Source organism: Falco naumanni, chromosome 6, assembly GCF_017639655.2.
Source record: "Falco naumanni isolate bFalNau1 chromosome 6, bFalNau1.pat, whole genome shotgun sequence".
Classification (NCBI taxonomy): Eukaryota; Metazoa; Chordata; class Aves; order Falconiformes; family Falconidae; genus Falco; species Falco naumanni.
This window is the reverse complement of record NC_054059.1, coordinates 1,412,689-1,432,694: the sequence shown is the minus strand read 5'-3', so window position 1 is coordinate 1,432,694 and position 20,006 is coordinate 1,412,689. Positions and strand designations below refer to the sequence as shown.

General features: G+C 42.1%; 1 protein-coding gene across 2 annotated transcripts in view; it reads right to left on the bottom strand.

The window, feature by feature from the left end:
* Positions 1-9,630: 9,630 nt before the first annotated feature.
* MMS22L (MMS22 like, DNA repair protein) overlaps positions 9,631-20,006 on the bottom strand; it is a 93,215-nt gene continuing 82,839 nt past the window's right edge. The window contains exons 21-25 of one of the 2 annotated variants that reach the window (XM_040598723.1): positions 17,742-17,953; positions 15,329-15,495; positions 13,800-13,896; positions 12,465-12,632; positions 9,631-10,311 (exon numbers count right to left, since the gene is read on the bottom strand). In XM_040598723.1, the coding sequence (XP_040454657.1) occupies positions 10,230-10,311; positions 12,465-12,632; positions 13,800-13,896; positions 15,329-15,495; positions 17,742-17,953 (726 nt within the window). In that variant the 3' untranslated portion in view covers positions 9,631-10,229. Of the gene's footprint in view, positions 10,312-12,464; positions 12,633-13,799; positions 13,897-15,328; positions 15,496-17,741; positions 17,954-20,006 lie in introns of those variants that run through there. The other variant, XM_040598725.1, reaches the window with a different exon arrangement.

Sequence of the window (20,006 nt, the reverse complement as noted above, 5' to 3'; positions counted from 1 at the left end):
TTTGCGGGTACTGTGCACTTCTCTGCTTTACCTACTGATCTGTTCCCTGCCACTGTGTTATCTGAGCCAACCTATGAAAATCCTACTGATGCTCATGCAAATGCCGTGTGCAGAATACGCTGCAGCAATAGCCTGCGCTTGCTGGACAGGAACAGGTTTGACTTTGTCCAGTGAGCAATGTTTCCAAGTCAAATGCCTCTTTTAACTTTTAAGGGTCTGGTTAGTGATACAGGGAGGTGAATTTATCACCGTTTCCATCTCCAGCTGGGCAGCGTACTCATGGAACATCACCTTTTCTGGTAGTTTTCAGGTTAGAAAGTTCTGTGGGGTTTTTTTGCTGAGCTTTCTCACTCTTGTCGCATAAAGCAGAGCTGCGGCTGCAGAGTCTTCACCTGGCACACGACTTGAGCGCTAACTGTGTCTTCCTCTGCACACAAAGCAAGCCTACAGCCAGGCGTACTTTTCTGTAACTGCATGGGAGCTGTATAGGCTGTACATCAAGGTATTTGTTTGGTTTTTTTAGTTCCATTGATGTAGTGGAAATCAGCATGCAAGGGCCAGCTCTCCTAAAAGGCCATTTACACTTTAAAAATCTGACTGTCGCCCAGCGTGGGCCACAGGCCCCAAGCCTGGCAAGTATTCAAAGCTCTCCTTACGCGTGACTTGCAGGGACACAAACATACTACGTGTCTCATTTTCAAGAAGAGGTGGCTACAATGATCAAAACGTGTGTGTAGGGGCTTTGAGCCTCGTCCTGGAGGGGCCGCACCAGGTAAGCGCTCGGCTTTCGCTCCGGGTGCAGAGCTGACATACGCTTCCTATTTTGCAGGTGGTGGGAGAATTAATTTCTTGCCCTTTGTAAAGCCCAGTGTGCTTCCAGACTATAGTGCAAAGTATATTTTGTAAGTCCCGACTTTAGTTTTGAGGCTTTTATTCCCAGGCCTCATAGTTTACCACAGCTGTAGCTATGACATAATTTCTGAACTGCTCCTTCTGGAGAGCAGGAGGAGGGATTACGGTGGATCTGGCTGGCTACTGAGCGGCAGCAGTAAGCTGCGACAGCGGCCTGTGTTTGGGAAGCGGAGGGGGCAGCTTCCTTACGCACAGCAGCATGTGCCTCTTGGCTCGAGGACTGAAAGGCAGGAGTCTACGGCAAGAAAGTTATTTGTCATGTTTGTTCTGCCCTTTAGACTCTTACTGTCCTGGTTGTTACCACCAATTGTCTGTGCTGGTGAACAGCAGTTTTAAACAGCTGTGCAATTGCATTAAATTAGTTAAGGGTACCACAGCCACGCAGCCTCAGGACAGCCTTATGTCGCTGTTAGTGTCAGGATTCTGCTCTGGCTCTTCATCATCAGGCTCCACTGAGCACAGAGGAGTCTTTCACAACAACCTCCTTCCCGCTAAGTTTTTGTGCCACGCTTTCCTGTCTGGTTCTTTTTGCTTTTGTTGCAGGACCTACGGTACAGATGAGGTTGCTTTGCTGCACCTGGAGTCAGAAAATGCCACGTAACCCTCGCCAGGTGAGCAAACCCCAATTACTTATTGCCAGATAAGAAAAGAGAATGGTGTCGGTGCAAGAGTAGGCAGAGAGCGTGCTTGGTGCCAGCAGCGGCTCTGCTCTCGGGCTGAGGGGTCTCTGCTAGGGAGGAGCCAGGGCTGGGAGCGCCAGCTGGCCTCACCTGCCCGCTGCAGCCGTGCCCGATCCTGCCAGCAAAGGCTGCCCAGTGAGCTGAAGCTTCTGAATCACCATGCCCTTGCTCCACCTTCTCTCCATCTAGCATCCCTGGTTTCTGAAATGCACCAGTTGCAGACTCCTGTGTGCAAGCTCCAGAGCTGCCTCTGCTGTTCTAAATTTGGTGCCATTTTTAGCAAACACAAATCTCTGAACCCAACCTTTGCTCCCACCCAGCCTACCAGTTTGGTACACGGCTCTGAAATGCAGTTTAGCTTGGTTTTTCCACAGAGCCTTTCAGCTGTCTATGACAAGAATATTCCCGTGCTTGAGGGTTCTGTTCCTGGGGTCTGACCAGCACAGCGTGAGAGCAGCTGCCGACAAAGTCGCTCGGGTTCCCGGCTGGGACTGTGCAAGGTAAAGGTGCAGGTTGCAACTGGTAAGAGCTCACTAGTGATTCAGGAAAGAGGTATCCTTACCAGGGAATAATGCAAGTCTGGAAGCTAGTGCAAGTTCTGTGCCCTGGATTCCTTAGATTTACAGATTAAAGCTTGTACCTGCAGCTAGGCTTTTGGGCCACGAGATCTTGAGAGCTGTACTGCAAAGCTGTCCCGTGAGCTCCTTTCTTGGAGAATTCTCATCAAGAGTAACATTTCATCCTTTGTATAGCATACTTCACCTTTGACTCCCAAAGATGTGTTATCAAATCTTAGCTATAAATAACCACAGTGGCAATCAGCTGCTTTGTGATTTTTATCCAAAAAAGACACAATTTCCAGAAGCAGCAGCACCAACCACCTCTTCTGCCCCTTTGGTTGCTATTGAGCATTTCACACCCAGGTGCTGACCAAAGAAATACTTACATATTCTGAGCCACTGTGCAGCAATTCTGCTTCTCTGTACGTGTCTTTGTAATCCTTGTATTTCTAGTTGTGGCTTATGATTTGCTTCCTAACTTTGCAGTTTTCAGGGAAAGCACCTGACTCTCGGAATACTTTAAACTTCTGTAACTCTTTTTTTTCTGAAGTTTTGCCTTCCCTAGTTACCCTCCCCCAAACCTGTACAGACATTTAGTACATCAGTTGCAGAATCATGGAGAAATAGATAATTGAATATTCACACATGCAGAAACAACACAGGCAGAATGTGGAACAATGTGGAAACAAGCGCGAAAAGAGGCGGCATCTGTTTATTGAAAATTAGAATGTAGAATAAATTAAAAGGGCAAGGTTAAAACACTTCATCTGCAGGCAGAGTTTGTAGGGGAGGAAGACTTTGTAGGAAGTTTAGCACATAAATTATATAAAGGGCTTATACAGTTTTATTTTTGCAAAATGGGCTTTTTTGTTTTGGTTTGTTTTTTTTTTCCCCAAGGACATGTTTTTAAAGGGATAAAAAGTGTCCACATGAAGAATGGTTTTCCAATAGAGATGACTATATATAGCTGTTTCACAGTAATGCCAGAATTAAAATGCTGAGAATGTTAACTCTTGCTGTGGGTAGACTAAGTTATGTTGCAGTGCTTCAAGAGGAACAGCGTATTTTTAGCAATACCCTCAATTTATGTAAGTGAATGCTGCACTAATTTTCCTACCAGTGCCCATACAGGCCATGCTGGCCCTTTTTAAAACAAATAATGAATTTAGTAAACTTGCTTTTTTAATGCCTGTTTGGGTGATGTTCTACAGGGAGGAGAGAGATCCAAGGTAGTGTTTGATGAACTGAAAAAATGCAGTGAATTTGGTTGCAATGCGGAATTACCCTGCTGGCATTTCCCAGGCCTGCAAAGACACCACATCTATAAACACAGGATCTGAGAAACTGTTTTTTTGGGGTTGTTTTTTTTTGTTGTTGTTGTTCTGTACATACCTTCAAATTTCATATATTAAGCCTACCATGGTTTACCATTTTAAAGCTGCTCAAGTAGACAAAAGCCATATCCTAATAATTTATCATAAACCAAGCTTAATTATGCTAGGACATACTGACACTGCATCAGGTTTTTAATCTTCAACATAATTTTATAACCATTGCTAACAGATGGGCTGATTACACTGAATTTGAGTTTTAAGTAATAGTTAAAAATTACAAAATATGATTAAACTGAAAATATCCATGCATACATAATTTTCATGAGCTACTGAAAGAAGGAAAAACATAGTGGAATAAAACCTCTTTTCTGTTTCCTGAGGGAAATACATTGCATTTAGGTGGACAGTTATCAAAGTTCCTTAAATGACTCTGTAAGTAGTGTATGCTATTGGCAGTTCCTTTTCTGTGCAATTACAACACATACGCAGAACCTTATTCTTTCTATAGGTCTGCTGCTCTATTCCAGCATAAAAGGCGTAAATTTTTCTATTTCAGAAGCTCTTTTATTGAAACAAGTGCCTTCCCTCTATTTTTTTTTTGTCATTGAAAATGAAAGGAAGAAGTAATTTAAATTACCATGTTCCTGCTCTTTAATAACAATAACAAATGGAAAACTCTTATAAAATAGAAGGACAGCTTTGTGGGACTAATGGAAGTTGCATGTGAATTTTGAACAGAAGGAGTCTTTTTTCCAGTTATCATTTTAAGGTTACCAAAAGAATGATAAACCAGACTTCCCTCTCCCTGCCATTGTTCATGGTGCACTGGACAGCTGCTTCATATCACAGGGATGATAATGGGTCAGAGGTGATAACTATCCTGAATTCTGGAATAAGGAAAATACAAAAATGAAATACTTTCTATTCAGCTCTCAGTTCTCTATACTGCAAAAAGAAAAGGGCATAGTAGTCATCTTATATCCTGGAACAGTCCTGTGGCCAATGAGATCAGCGTAGAAAATGCTCACAAGGCTCATGCCTGCTATCCTTCAAACGGGTCTCCCGTCACCGTTATTAGCATTTCTAAATGAAAGGAGATATTGGACACAGACCATGCACCAGGCTTGCTGAAATTTAGTATTTTGTTAAAACTCTATTGACATGTAGTTAGAGTAATCAATTAATGTTCAAAATGGCTTAATAACACCAACTTTTCATTATATAGAAGGGGAGCAGGACTAAGCCCAGGTGAAGTTTCTCTGAATTTCATTAGGTATTCTAGCTACAACTTTATTTTCAGGACCTTTTCACCCTCAGTTCTGGAAATTAGTTACAACTGCAGTAACTTTCCATCCTTGAAAGCAGTGTTATATTTAAGCAATATACTGTAAGAGAGACCCTTCCTTTCCACTAAGTGCTGCCCTAGCGCTACACAAACGCAGGCCAAAGGAGGGTCCTACAGAAGGCAAGTCAGGTTAGTACTTCATGGTGCAGCTTCAGCCCAAACTTGGGCAAAACAAAGCTGCCTGGAGTGGTCATCTGTTGTACAGCCAATGCGCTCACCTGCAGCACGGCTTTGGCACATCAGATCTGATTAACGCAGACCAGTCAGTCCCCATCACGTTGTCTTGCACCCAGCAGCGGTTTGCCTGTCAGTGACCTGTTAATACTGAACGATTCTCTAAGACAACAGGCTGATGGCAACACTGCTCCTGCAGCAGCATGTGTGGGCAGGTGCTGGCTGGAAAGAAAGGAATGAAGGACCCAGGCAGGGTTCTTAGCAATACTGTTGCTCCGAGCCTGTGAGAGGACACAAAAGCCGGAATGAGCTGGGTAAAGAAGCAAAACTGCAGTGGTGTCTGTCTGTCCGAGTACCAGTAATAAGATGGATTGTTCTTGAAGGGTAGTTTGAACACAGAAGCAAATACATCAACAAGGTCTGTAAATCATAGAACAGTTTGGGTTGGAAGGGACCATCTAGTCCAACCCCCTGCAATGAGCAGGGACATCTTCAACTAGTTTACTCAGAGCCCTGTCCAACCTGACCTTGCATGTTTCCAGGGATGGGCCATCTACCATCTCTCTGGCAAACCAGTCCCAGCGTTTCACCACCCTCACTGTAAAAAATCTCTTCCTTGTATCTAGTCTGAATCTACCCTCTTTCAGCCTAAAACCATTACCCCTTGCCCTACCGCAGCAGGCCCTGACAGCAAGTCTGTCCCGCTCTTTCTCACAAGCCCCTTTCAGTGCTGAAAGGCCCCAGTAAGGCCCCCCCGGAGCCTTCCCTTCCCCAGGCTGAACAGCCCCAGCTCTCTCAGCCCGTCCTCACGGGAGAGGTGCTCCAGCCCCCTGAGCATTTTCATGGCCTCCTCCGGGCCCACCCCAACAGCTCCGTGTCGTTCCTGTGCTGAGGACCCCAGAGCTGGATGCAGCACTGCAGGTGGGGTCTCGCCAGAGCGGGGCAGAGGGGCAGAATCCCCTCCCTCGACCTGCTGGCCGTGTTCCCGTTGGTGCAGCCCAGGCTACAGCTGGCTTTCTGGGCTGCGACTGCACGCTGCCAGCTGTTGTCCAGCTTTTCACCGCTCGTCATCTGCAAACTTGCTGAGAGTGCACTCGATCCTGCTGTCTGTGTCACTGAGGAACATACTAAACAGTACTGGTCCCAGTACGGACCCCTAAGGGACACCACTTGTCACGGATCTCCATCTAGACATTGATGTTTTGGGATCTGAGGTCAAAAAAACCCAAGTCTGTTAAGAAGCATGGATTTATAAATGGAGAGGTATGGTGGTCCTGTGTTCATATGAAGACAGCAAGTTAGTGACCACCACATGGGTTTTCATCAGGCAAATGCACCTTCTCTAACGCTGCGCGGTCAGTCAGATGCTAACTGAACAGTTCTTCCTGGAAGTCAATTTTCACTGTGCAACAGAATAGCTTCCCAAGTCCTGGAAATTTGGATGACATCACTCAGGCCACTGATCTAAACAGGACCAACCAAGATGTAGAGGTCTGCATCCATACATGACCGAGATCATGCTGTCTCTAGCACTGTATTTTCCATTAAATGGTAGAAATGGCCGTTATCTTCTAGAATAGCTTGAATGACTGTAAGCAAAAATACTCCCATTGTGTAGAACCGTCACGCAGATGCTGGGTGAAAGAAAGGAACACAGGTGCGCCTCCTCAACACATGGTGCAGGCTGAGCTGCCTGCAGGAGTCATTGATCCCCAGGCAAATCCCCAACGCTCAGCTCCTTTGTTGCAAGCACTGTAAGGCCTGGCCCGCGCCTGGAACACAGCTCCCACTAGCACACCGATCCACACGGCTGCTGCTGTCACAGGCTGGTGACATCCAAATGACAGTTTCTGTTGTCTTCTGTGCAGTCAGTGACAGCACTCATATCAGATATGGCATAAAGCTTAGCATACATCTCTAGGAAGGTGATCTTGGGACATACCTTTATTCATCTGCTGGAAATCATCACAGATTTGGCATGATCCTTTTCCTGTAACCAACGATCTTGTCACAGACTCGCGGAAGCCTTGCTTAATGGCTTTGCTGTGATACTTGCCTGGGATAAAGTAGGAAACAGGCATCTGATCTGTATTACTTAGTGGAGAGCAGATCATCCTGCAAATGGACCATCAGAGAAAGACATCTTCCCAGCCACTGGTGGAAGCCTTTGGTAACTCATGGCCCACTGCTGCTGAGAAACAAAGATGCCAAAACCTGTAAGGCTGGGCAAGGCAGCGACACATCGTTACCCTGTGGACTGCAGAGAACTTTTGTCCTGATGTTCCTGGGATTTCTCCCTATATAACCTTGAAAACAGACGTCTGAAATTACCTGTCCCAGCATCCACAATGCAGAGGTGATGGATGACCTCAGTGAGGTATATGACTTGCTGGTAATAGCAGAAGCATCTACTGGTTCTGGTTCAAACCACACATACACACACCGGCAGGAAAAGTACTCCAAAGCAAGAGTTGTAAGTAAGTTCAACATCAAAGAATTGCTTAGAATTGTTGTTGGCTCCTGTCCAAAGTCACTTCACACCTATCCATCTGCTGGATAACCCCTAAGATGTTGTTTTCCACTGGCCAGGAGCCACATTCCATGCCACCAGGCTACTGATCCCAGGGCAGAACTGAGTTGCTTCTCCTTTCATGCTCTTCCTATTCTGTGTACGGGGTCCCATACAGATGCCTCAGCATGCACCCACCAATTTCAGCCTTGTACAAATGGGCATGAATCTTTGGTGGAGGAAGAAGCAACAGCAAGTCTGGCAGGGGACGAGTTCCCTTTGGCTGACGGAGGTTAAGGATGCCACTCAGCAGTAGGCAGAAGTCCTGTTTGTAGTTCTCTTTACCTGATTTACAGCAAGGTTCTATCCTGTTGTTTATGAAGGAGAGTGAAGAGGTAGACTTTGCATCTATATGCAGATGAACTGCTCCTGTCGGTGGCAGCAACCCGTGTAAAAGACTTCCAGCTTTAAAAGCTTTTCCTGCTCTTTAGCTTAAGCAGTTCTCCATGCATTGTATAAGGAAGCTAGGCAGTTCTCCTGGTTTTGAACTAAAATGCTAATATCTAAAATAATACAGAAAGGTTTAATTTGAATAATGTTCAGTGTCCTAAGTAGTCTTTATACAGACCATCTAATAAGACGTAATACGTAATTTCTTATAGTTGATGGCAGTTTTCAGTCTTTTCTATATAAATCAGCACTCTCTTTCCTCCTAACTGGTTTTAGACCGTTGTTTTGGTGTATACTTGGTAAGTCAGTGCAGACTAGCACTCCGCAAGCCTTCATCTCATTAATATTAGCAGAACTGTCAGTCACATCTGCAAATGTCCATACCAAATAATTAGACCAAACCAGATTGCCCATTTGGCAGTGTTGATAAATATGATGCAAAATGCTTTATTTCTGTTTGCATTAACTTTCTGACAGAGAAGAATGGTAATTTCCAAACTGTTTAAATTAGTTTCTCATGCACCAGGAGCTGCTACGCATTTACATAAGGCCCTGTTGCTTTTTCAGAAACTTCCAACCATTACAGATAGCATTAAATATGTCTGCAACAACCTACTAAACACATCGTTAAATGTTTTGTTATATCTGCTCTGTCCTTTAAAAGCTGAAGAATTTTACTCTCAGGAAGTACTACTACAGTCAGACATCTGTTCTGTGTGGTAGGACTCAAATTTCGAAGACATCTCTATCAATCTCTGTTGGAGAGGTTTTTATTTTTTTATTTACTTTTTCAAAAAGCTTTTTAGAAGCACAATCCTCCTGAGATGAATAAAACTCCTCCCAGATACAGAAGCTTACAAGAAACTACAATGCAAGTTCAGTAAGTCACTTTCATAATGAAAAGAACCTCCATGTTCCGCACTACTAAGTAGCCTAAAGAGGCTTTTAGTTACTGCATTATCTGATGCAACGATAGCTGATTTAGGCAAAAAGATTATCTAGTTCGACTTGATCAGATTACTGTAATGAAAAAGAAGCTGCTCCAAACACAAGATTTTAAGGATTTTTGTGGAGCTATTAGACACAAAAATAATCTTTCCTTCCCTTTAATATCATTACGTTAAAATTTTAGCAACTTTAGAAGTAAGCAGCCTGTTCACCAGTGTTGCCGTTAAGAACAAACTTCCCACTCCCAAAGTCCAGTAAGTAGCTGCAGAAATACAGGTTACTGAGGGAAGTGAAAAACGTGAAAACCGCAGCTACTAATGAAAGTTTCCTATGGACTTCGGGGAAAAAAAAATTACATAGAAAAACTTTCAGAGCTAGACCTGTCCTGGGAAAGCCCATAAGATAATCCATAACAACAAAATATTTGAAAGATCCAACTTTCCCGGCAGACCGGAATAGTTACTAGCTTATGATCAAATGGAATAAATTCCCCAAATGAGTATTTTCTTTAGAAGCCTGTCCTCTCTTTTCTCACACCATTTACACCTAGTCTAAGTTAAATGGATAATTAACAGTGTCATAACTAATAAAAAGAACACGGGATCACTGGAAATTATGGGTTAATTTATAGAACATAGTATTGAAAAGGAAAAGAACAGAAAATCTGAACCTATTTTTCCGTATTTTACCCACAAAGACAACAGAAAAGATTTTACACTGGATTCTGAAAGACTTTATTTAATACACGTGGGGGGTTAAGATAGCTATATACATTTTGTGCAACATACACACAAGCCCTCTCTTAACAAGTGATAGTTCTGTCACACTGGCACAACTCCCGGTGAACGCACTACACTCAAGTTCAGTACTAGAGATCACAGTTTTTTCTCGTTCTACTGAAATAAATGAGAAATTACAAAGATACGGTTTTCTTAAGAACATACTGAATAAAATTTTTAGAGGGTCAGGTGTCACTCAATGTGAGTTGTGAAATTACTTTGATTCTTTGAAATCCTACCTCGTACGTCGCCATACGGACTCTGCTCATATCGACATTTTAACGTGGAATAAATTTGCTGTATCTTTCAATTGCCATTCAACAGTATATTCAGAGTTACTCTTCATATGCACAACAATATTCAAATACCACAGAAATTACTAAAATCAATACATACCTTTGGGGAAAAAACCCACAAAACTGATAAATGTAATGTCATTGTAAAGATGAAGAATTTGGTTAGTGTGTTGTTGACTTCAGTTTTAGGTATCGACAGTGTCAGAACATTCAAGAGGAAAGGATTAATCACCAGCCCACTGCTAACCTGTCTCACTTTCCAGTTTTTGTATCTCATTTCGCCCAGCCTCTGAGAGGTAAGATAAGAGTCTTTTATAGGCTTCTCTGTTAAAAAAAAAACACAACAAAAGAATGTAACGTGTTACTTAATCTCACACATCCTAGGAGTAAAAGCACACAATTCCCAAACACATTGTTTACACATATTGGGATTACTAAAACGCAGTACCTTCCCCCCTCCCATCTATTCAACTGCTTGCTTTGCTGTGAATTTTTAGCGTGGCCAGGTCGGAAGAAGGGTAAGGATTGCGCTGTTTACAGCTAGAACCGTAGTGAAGATGCTTAGAAGTCTACTTCTTAGTGAACTGCTGTAAAATAGATTTTTTTTTTTTTTTTGAAAACATGGAGTTTCCAAGGCTTGGATGAGAATGGCATGCAGGCTTCATCATGTTTGCTATCTGATTTCTGCCTAAGAAATCTCTCTGTGACTCATGCTACAGAACAGTGATGCGAGCCACTGGCACTAGGGTGCAGACTGGCACTGACACAGACTTAGACCACCATCCTCTACAAAAGGCAATGACTGTTTTAAAATAAACCTGGAATTCAGGAGGGGGCTGTCACTCAAGTGAATTTTCCAGAAGAGTGCATATGTGTTGATAAGACTTTTCACCTTAAGTTCATTTTAATACTCTCCAACCTAGACAATATAATTATTGTTAAAGTACTTCCTCTGACATTTAGGTCTATTCTAATTATCTATCTTTGTCATGAAATATCAACTTGAGCAAACAAAACTGCAGTTTTCATACTAGTCCCTTGCAATAACAACACTAGACATCATGACTGTAAGCATCTAATGCAACCTCTGAATTTTGTTTCTTTTATATATATATATATATGGGTTTGCACTTTAAGGTCTACAGTAATTGCACAGAATATTTTAATACAATTTTACTCAGTGGCCCGGATGGAAGAGAAAAAAATTGGGTATTAGTGTTCTTACAATAAAGATGTTTATGGATCATATTCTAAAACCAAATTATTAACACAAATCATCAACAACCGATTAGATAATATGTACATTAAGTGATGAGGCTAAAAGAAATGTAGCTCTTCAGTAATCTCCAAGCATCTATTTCAGGGAGCTCAAACTACCTGCTTTTTCATACTTTGTAGATAAAGGGATGAATTTTACCTTATTAACAATATAAAAAAAGAGAAATTTCCTATGAAATAGCTGTCAAAAAATCAAAACAAGGTAGTATGAAAATCCTGCATATAATGGTACTTCAGTCTGACCTTGGGTGAATTCCCTTAAATAAAAGCAAACGTATTTGTTGATAGAGGATGATAAAAAGTGAATAATATAATTACAAATCAGTTAAATATATTTTTCATTAAATGAAAAATTAATACCCTGTGACCACCCTTTGCTGTCTCATGACTTACATTCTCGCACAAGTCTTGTCTTTGGGGTTTTTTACAGCCCAGGGCTTGCCAACACACCCTCACAACTTCTGCAGCCCGAGGCGTGACTAGGATCCCACCACCCCAGCAGTCCCCGCATACGCACCAGGGCGAACACTGAGGCCAGTTCCTTGCGCAGAGTACAGGGGAGCGGAGGGCAGGGCCAGCCCCCCCGTGGGCAGAACTAACAGCAGGAGCCACCCTGGGCAGAGCTCCCTGCCATTTCCTAACAGCATTCATATAGGTGCGGGAAGTTCAGTGCTGCATCTGCAGCCAGAGACACCGCCACCCGTGTGGGGCTGCCGCCTCACGTGCCATCGCCTCCTCACGCCAGACGGATGCACAAGTCAAACATTTCTGTCTTAAGCTCCTGGGAGCAAACAGATGAGGGGTGAGTCTGCCAAGCCTGTTGGGGAGAGGAAGCTAGCCTCTTCTGCATGTCCACAGCTCTCGGACGTTTGTACTGGGAGAGAACTCTTGAAATTAAGCTACGGGTACTTCTTTATTCTGTTTTGCAACGTACAGTATAGTGAGCAGAGGCAACCTGGCTCCACATGAATTCCACCGGGGTCTGTATACCCTAGTGGGAAAACATCTCTGGAAATATTTAGCAATTATAGATGGATTAAAACCATGAAAGGTCTGAGGACCTTTTCACACTATAACACACTTTAAAAAAAAATCACTCGATTTTTAGTATCTGTGCTGCTATCTAACGCTGCTTTCTTTCAAGAGACTAAACCTCTACTGCTTATTGTCAAAAAACAATATTAAAATAAAATTCAAACCTCAGTGCAGCATTTCTTCCAAGACCTTGTTTGTGCTCCAGATCCTTCAGAGACTGTGTGATTGTGGGAATCAGGCTGGTAACTAACGTCTGATCCAAGACTGCCACAGTTTCTAGGATGCTAAAAACCCGGTGATCATACACGGTGGTATAGTCCTGGATAAACTGCCTGAGAGGGACACAGAGGCATTGAATGCAAGGTCAAAACCAGATGCAGAGAACATGCCAAGAACAACTGAAGAGTGTAATCAGAACAAGCAATCTGGCTGCACGGCAATTTTCATATTGTTACACTGAAATACTCTACATGGAATACTTTCTTTAAACGAAGGCGTGCTTTTGAAGACTAATGCTAAAAATCCGACACATTTCTTTTCGAGCAAATTGGCAGATTCTGCTGCTGTTTCACCAGGGCTGACTTGTTCCAGAGCACTTTTTAACATGTCTGAATGCAAAACTAAAACATGTATTTATTATTTAATAGAAAATAATGATTAAAAAAAGACCAGCAAAACAAGAGCTCTAGATTAAAGTCTGCAGAAATAATGTTGGCGTTTCTTATAAGGCTGCACTGGATCTTAAGCAGGACAGACCATGGGGTGGAAGTACATCCATTTGTCTTCCCGAGGGTTTGAGGTCTTTAAAGATCACAGATTACATTCAAATCAGAAGTAACACTCCAGGGATGACACATCCCATGAAAGTGATGTATCACGTGCAGACTGGCATGCCCACAAACACCCATTCTTATTCCAGTGAGTCCCTCTGAAGCTTTCATCTAGATATGACCCCATACAACACCAGTGCTTAGGTCTGCAAAACCTCTTTGGGTCTCACCTCACGCAGCTCTTCTACACTGTCCATGTGAGAAACAGAATTCATTTTGCAGAGGTATGGAATAAGTACAGTTTACATTATAATACCCTATTATTTATTTTTCACAAAATCTACTCAATGAAAAGAAAAAAAAGCAGCTAAGCTTGTTGTATGAGGATTTGATGTCCATTATATGCACTTCACCTTAAGCTCACACATCTTTCATTGCACCTAACACTGGCCATCAACGTTTATATGGAGCTTTGCCCATTGCAGCAGTGCCATACCCCTCTGTCATATACCTTTCAAAACAGTCCCTGATCCATGAGAAAGCAGGTATATTTCTCTTCTACTTTTGGCCAAGCTATGTTTAAAACCAGTGTCAAGAGTAGTGTTATTTAAATACCATAAACAAGTGACAATGCAGTATGTTAAGGATAATTAGTTATTCTGAAAAAACATGTTTGCTGTCAATTGGCTTGCAGTAACTTCACTGCCAATTGGCATATTTTCCAGTTACCTAAATACAGAAGTCAGCTGGGCGGCACGTTCTCCTCTTGACCCTGCTTGGCAGCCTTCTACCATGTACTGTACAATGTCTGTAGATATTTTTTTAACTGTAAAAGCAAAATCACAAGATTCACACAGAGCTCTTGAACTGACCATCTGGAGAATGTCTTTCATGAAGACTAAAATTTTTTACATGAGAAAAAAATAATGTTTTATCTTACTTTGATGCAAGGGAAATTACTGTGAGAGCAGTTAGATTGGCTATAGAAGAACAGAATGAATCACAAATTTATGCAAAAGTCTTATTTTCACCACCATCATCCTTTAAAGATACAGATTTTTAAGTACACTATGATCTCTTTGAGTCAAAGCAAAGAGACACACACTTAGTGGAAACAGATATTTTATTTAAATTTAAGTTCTACTTGTATTCTTTAATCACTCCTATTTGAAATAAAGAACAGCAGCTATAGCACTATATCCTGCCCAACGCTATACAGATCTGCTCCTTTCAATGGTGGATATTGTTCTGAAATCCACCCTACCTCTTTTTTTTAAGGGGAAAACCACCCCACTGTTTTCTTCCCCCTCGTTTTTTCCAAACAAATATTCAAGTTACAAGATATCGTAACTTGAATTGTCCCATTATAAGGGTGGAACTGGGCTGCGAAGGCGTTTCTACACAGGCGTGCTGGAGCCCTGTCTGGGCAGGCAGAGCTGGCGGCCACGGCAGCACACGGCACCCAGCTCACTCGCCGCAGCGTATGGCAGGGTGGGCACTCCCTGGTTCAGCACACGTGGCCATGGTGGCAAAAGGGGGAAGAAAGCTGTGTGATGATTCAGCTGATTTCCTAAGCATATATCTTGTCCTTCAATATATATCTTTTATAGACCAGAATCAAAAAGTATTTTATGAGACAAAATCCCCAGAAGCTGTCAGAGGTGGATCCCCATTTTGCTTAATGCTTCTCCTGGCAGCAAGAAGTGGAAATGTTGAGCTTATGCACACATGAGCATCCGTTATACCACAGTGGGGTAAACAGAGTGCTTCATTTTTTAAGAAACTAAAAAGAAAGACATTCTCACTGCCAAACAAAGCATGCTAAGAGAAGAAAGAAGACTCAAAGATACCTTCAGACAGCAACACACTACTTTTAATCCATTTATAAAGCCTCTATGGCAGGAATGTATGCTAGTCTTCTCTTTTCTTGCACCTAAAGGGGTTTGAGACCACTTCCACCGTTACCAAGTCTGGGAGAAATGAGGTGGGAAGGATGGGGGGAAAGAAAATACTCTTCAGATTCCCAAGAAGCTTATCACTAGTTCATAAAAGGACAAAAGAAAGCAAGACAGTTCTCTGCTTCTTGAAAACAGAAGTCCCAGACCAGTTAATGAAAAAAGAAAGCTTGTCCAGTTTATCCAGCCAAAGTATCTCATTCCCCTCATCTAAAAGTCTTAAATATTGGGATGAAAGATGCTCAGGAATACAAAAATCTTACATGTGTGCAGAGACATATTCAAAGCAAAGAAGCAGCTTACCTTGTAGCTCATTAACCAACACCATGCACTTCAACACAGCTGGGAGAACCAAGTCAGCGTCACACAGCTCAGTGCTCTGCGTTCTCTGAAGTACTGCAAGAACGAAAGCCAGAACGGCGGCCAGGCGAGGAGGTGGAGCGTTACCTTTGAACTGCATGTACTTTTCACTGGGAAGACAAAGCAACCAGAAAAAAAGTCTGTAATTTGGTTTTTCCATTCAAAGCAAGCACCACATACTTCAAACATAGATTTCTATCTTTATCTAGGCTCAGCTAATGGCTTCTATTTGTCTTAGTCTTAGCAAGGACTCCCAATTTATCAGAGGACAGTGATGCCTTCCGACTCTTCCGCTGAGAGAGAAGTGAGAAATAACAGTTACCATAAGTACAGTTAAAAATCCAAGTATGATTATAAAAGTTAAAATACAAAGGCAGCTTCATAAAATAACCAAATAAAGGGAGGAGCCAAGATTCTAAGACCCTAAGACAACATCTAAAATACAACTGTTGTTGAATTACTTTATTTAGCTTTATGAGCTTTTGTAAACTCACAATCAAACTCGTGGTAACAGCTCTGCTGTTATACTAGTACTGTTTTTTTATTTTTGTCAACAGTGTGTTGTAATGGGACAGCCGATGTCTGCTTTTGCTCTGTCAGAATTAACACAGGCCTCTCCAGCATAAAATTGGTCACAAAGATAAAAGGTGACCTGCCAATCTGCAACAAAAGCAAATTTTGACATCCTGCACATTGAGTGTTCCAATTTGAACAGCCTGATTTGTTGTTTTTCTGCAAAAGGATACAAGAATCGGAATTACTGTTGGTTTGACATTACAAATTACTGAAATCTGAAGTTTAAATTGAAGCATTCAGGAGAGAAGATTGCAGGTGAAAAACCCACAGCACTTATTCGTCAATTAGCAAGAGCATTCCAGAACCTTCAACAAAACTTCAGATATTTAATATTAGGTACCACATGCATGTTTACTGAGCAATGCATCAATAAAACCCCCCATCCCCGTTAAAAGTAAGGAGTGCTTCTACAGCTTTCACAGAGCCGAGTATTTCACTGCACAGCTTTAGAGCACCGGTATAACCTGGCAAAGCTGTAACACGTCTTTGTACTACGCAGTCTTACTCACTTGAATATTAGCAACTCTGAGATCTTCTCTCCCTTTAGTTTACTACGAAACTCTAACACCAATTTTTTGGGGAGTGCTTTTCGACTAAAACAGTTCTCCGACTTGGATAATACACCCTTCATCCCGTGGTTTGACTTCCTCTGTGCAGCACAAGACCTTTCATACAGCAAAACGGGCAGTGACCTCTGCACAAACCGACGTAGAGCCGGTGGCTGCCTCCTGACCGCCCAACAGCCTGCCATCACAGCGCTGCTGCTCAGCCACACCACGTCCTTCCCAGATCACCAAGGAACGTTTCACGTCTTACAAGTCGCCAAGTGCCCTTACACTTTCCGAACTTTCTTTCCACTATCAAATTTAAAATTTTAAAAATGCATGCACACATTCAAGCATAACTTTATTAAGATGACAAAGTTTGAGTATTCAAAAATTAAAAACATGTCAGAACTAAGACTGTGAAATCTTAATTCACTGCCTTAATATGTGACAATACAGGCGTTACTTACGGGACTGCCTATCATATTTACCTGAGACCAAGGCTGAAATTCTTTTAATCAACATGTATTCACACTCTTTAACAAAGAAAAATGCAATTACCTTGGATATAAGAAATCACCTTATATTTGGGGGGGTTTAATTCCTCTCCCAACATATACAAAAAGTACAAATTATTCCCTCTCCTGTGGTATACAAAACAAAGCTTCAGCCTTTCAGCAGCAGGTCCAGCACTTATAGCTGCTGTTGATATTGTGCAAGTAGTGCCAGCCCCGTGAACAAGTACTGTCTCCCTGCCTCTACGCCTCCCTCTTCCCACCCTCCAAACCTTCTGTTTCCCCTGGGCAGCTGGCACCCCAGGTGTACCCTGACACACACAGAGCGATGGGCCCTCCCGTGCACAGGTACGTGCCAACCATAAGTACTACAGCTCTGCAGCCCTAAATATTGCCTGAGACACAAGCATTTGATGATGTATATTGGAGGGTAATTTGTTAAGAAAAATACTTGCTTTTCACACGGCCCCATGTGGCATTTTTTCTCATAGTTTAGGACCTTTATCCTCAATGACCATCTCACTAGGCTCCAAATCTTCCCAATTTTACTCTCCTAATGTATATATGTTGTCATTCCTTTGCTCCCTGGGCAGCAACTCGCAGGCTCTTCCCATAGCCAAGCCATCAGTTAACCGAGAAGAAAGCAGTGGCATTCCCTTCCCCGTTAGCCCTTTGTGAAATCTGAGTAAGTGATGGGTTTGTTACTTTGCTGGTCCTTACTTTATGACATGCAGAGTGGTCTTCCGCAGACGGAGCATCTGGGGGACTGTAATGGAACTGCATAAAGCAGTCAGCATAGGATGCTGTCCAGCTCCAAGTGCAGAGGGAGAAGAAGGGAGAAATCGTCCAAAATACTGCTGAATAATGCTCCCAAGCAGTTGATTTAAATAGGCACCCTGTGTCTGGGACTGACAACATATAAAGGACAGGCCCTGTAGCAGAAAATTTTAGAAAGTGAGAAATCAAATAAATCCTTAACAATATTTTTTAATAAATCTTTCACATCCATAGGCTACATACTCACTACACGCTGTGTAAACCGCTGCACAGAGTAACTACTGCATGACAAATAAGCAACAGTAATAAATGAAGACAGAATCAGAGCAAAGCTTGCAAAGGAGAGAAAAATCTTTACTACACTAATTGATATATTGGAAGATAAGCGTTGGGACACACAAGCTCCCCTTCAAATTTGAAATAAAACCTTGGCATTTCAGACCTGAGAAGTGTTTCTGTGCCCAAGAGCTCCTCATTTCTTTTTCAACTCTGTACGTGCTCTAACATAGTATATTTGTCAGGTAAGATTTATGAAGGGAGAGAAAGAATACCTCATCTGTTTGTAAAGCACGATGTGAAAGTTTTGTACAAACAATATAGCAGAAAAATGAGCACTTTGAATCGTGGCCTGACAAGAAACCTTTTGCTCATAGTGTGAACAAATCAGGGTAAATTAGGCATCATTTATAAAGGATTTAGAGTGGTTTTTTTTTTTAAATATCTGTGTAAGGTAAGGCTAAACCTGCTGCAATTTATCCAATATAAGCTATATTGATCCAAAGAAAAATCTATAATCTTGCCCAGAAAGTGCCTACCTAAACACTGCCCATAGCTGCACAACATACACATGGTACATCTCTGAAAAGAGTACTCTTCTCAGGGGTACGAGTTGCTGTGAGAGAAAGTTAAGAGCTTCCTTCGCCTTCCTTTGATTACTGAAAGGACGAAGAACAAACCACTAAAACACCAAATAAACAAGTCCAGTCGTCCCCTATCACAAGGGTCACAGCCAGCACCACAAACAGAAGCCTCTTGAGAATTCAGTTTTCACAAGTGTTGTGCAACAAGAATAATGGCATAAATAAAGTTCAAGCACAGAGTTCCCCAGACAGCGGCTGCAACAGCGCTTCGGGCTTCCAGCAGCACTGCGGCCCAGACCCGTTTTGGCAGCGGGAGCAGCTGCCTGAGCAGGGGTGGCTGCTGAGGTGAGCCATGCCCCTGGTGTGTGAGTGAATAGCTCATGGCAAGCTGCTTCTGTCCCCCAGCTACTGACAAAGAGTATTTCTGTTGCTTTTCACATAGGATTCTCTCCCCAAAAAAAGATTTTAATCTATAACTGTTTGTGTGAACATGACAGAACAATTATTTCAGGAAAAAAAAAAAAAAAAAAAAAGCAGACTGAGACATAGCTGAGGGTCGTCTTGGCACTTTCTTGAAACGGGGAGTTCCTACTTTTGGTTCCACAGTAAACATATATAAGAAACATGAGATTTTAAGAAACCAGGTGCTTCAGGACTTGCCTGAAGACTTGCTGTAGGTGGTCCTCTTGAATGCAGACCTGTTCAGTTAGGGATTAACTACACATTCTTTTAGAGCTCCTTGGTAATTTTGGTAAGTCCCAATAACATAAACGACTCTTCCTGAACTGGGGCTTTGATAAACAATTAAGATTGCCTCCTCTTTTCGTGTACATACAGCAAAATTTTGTAGGAAAAAGCAGCTGCTGCTTTATCAGAATTCTTAAAAGCACTGCTTGGCAAGCAGCTGAGATTGTTAGAGATGACAGATTATCTAGTAATGTAAGCTTGAGCGTTTGATGTCTTCAGCAAGATATTACAGCAGGCATAAAGGAGACTTGCTTGTGCTTTCTGGAGTACGGCTCTTACAAAAAGAAAGAAAATATTCCATAATCAGAACTGGCACTCTTATGACTCTAGACTGTTTTAACAGTACAAAAAAACCCAACAAACATATCTGTGAGAAAGTGTATTAATCTACCTGATAAAAGCGACACAAAGAACATCACAACCTTACAGAGGGCTTCCGCAAGAATACGTGAAGAATGTAACACCTGTCAAGAACTAACAATGATAATTACTAAAATGAGACAGTTCTTCAAATTGAGGATCACCAAATGCTACATAGTATCAAGAAAAGAAGGAAGACATCAGTTGTTATTAAATAATTAGTTACTGTTTTTAAGAAATG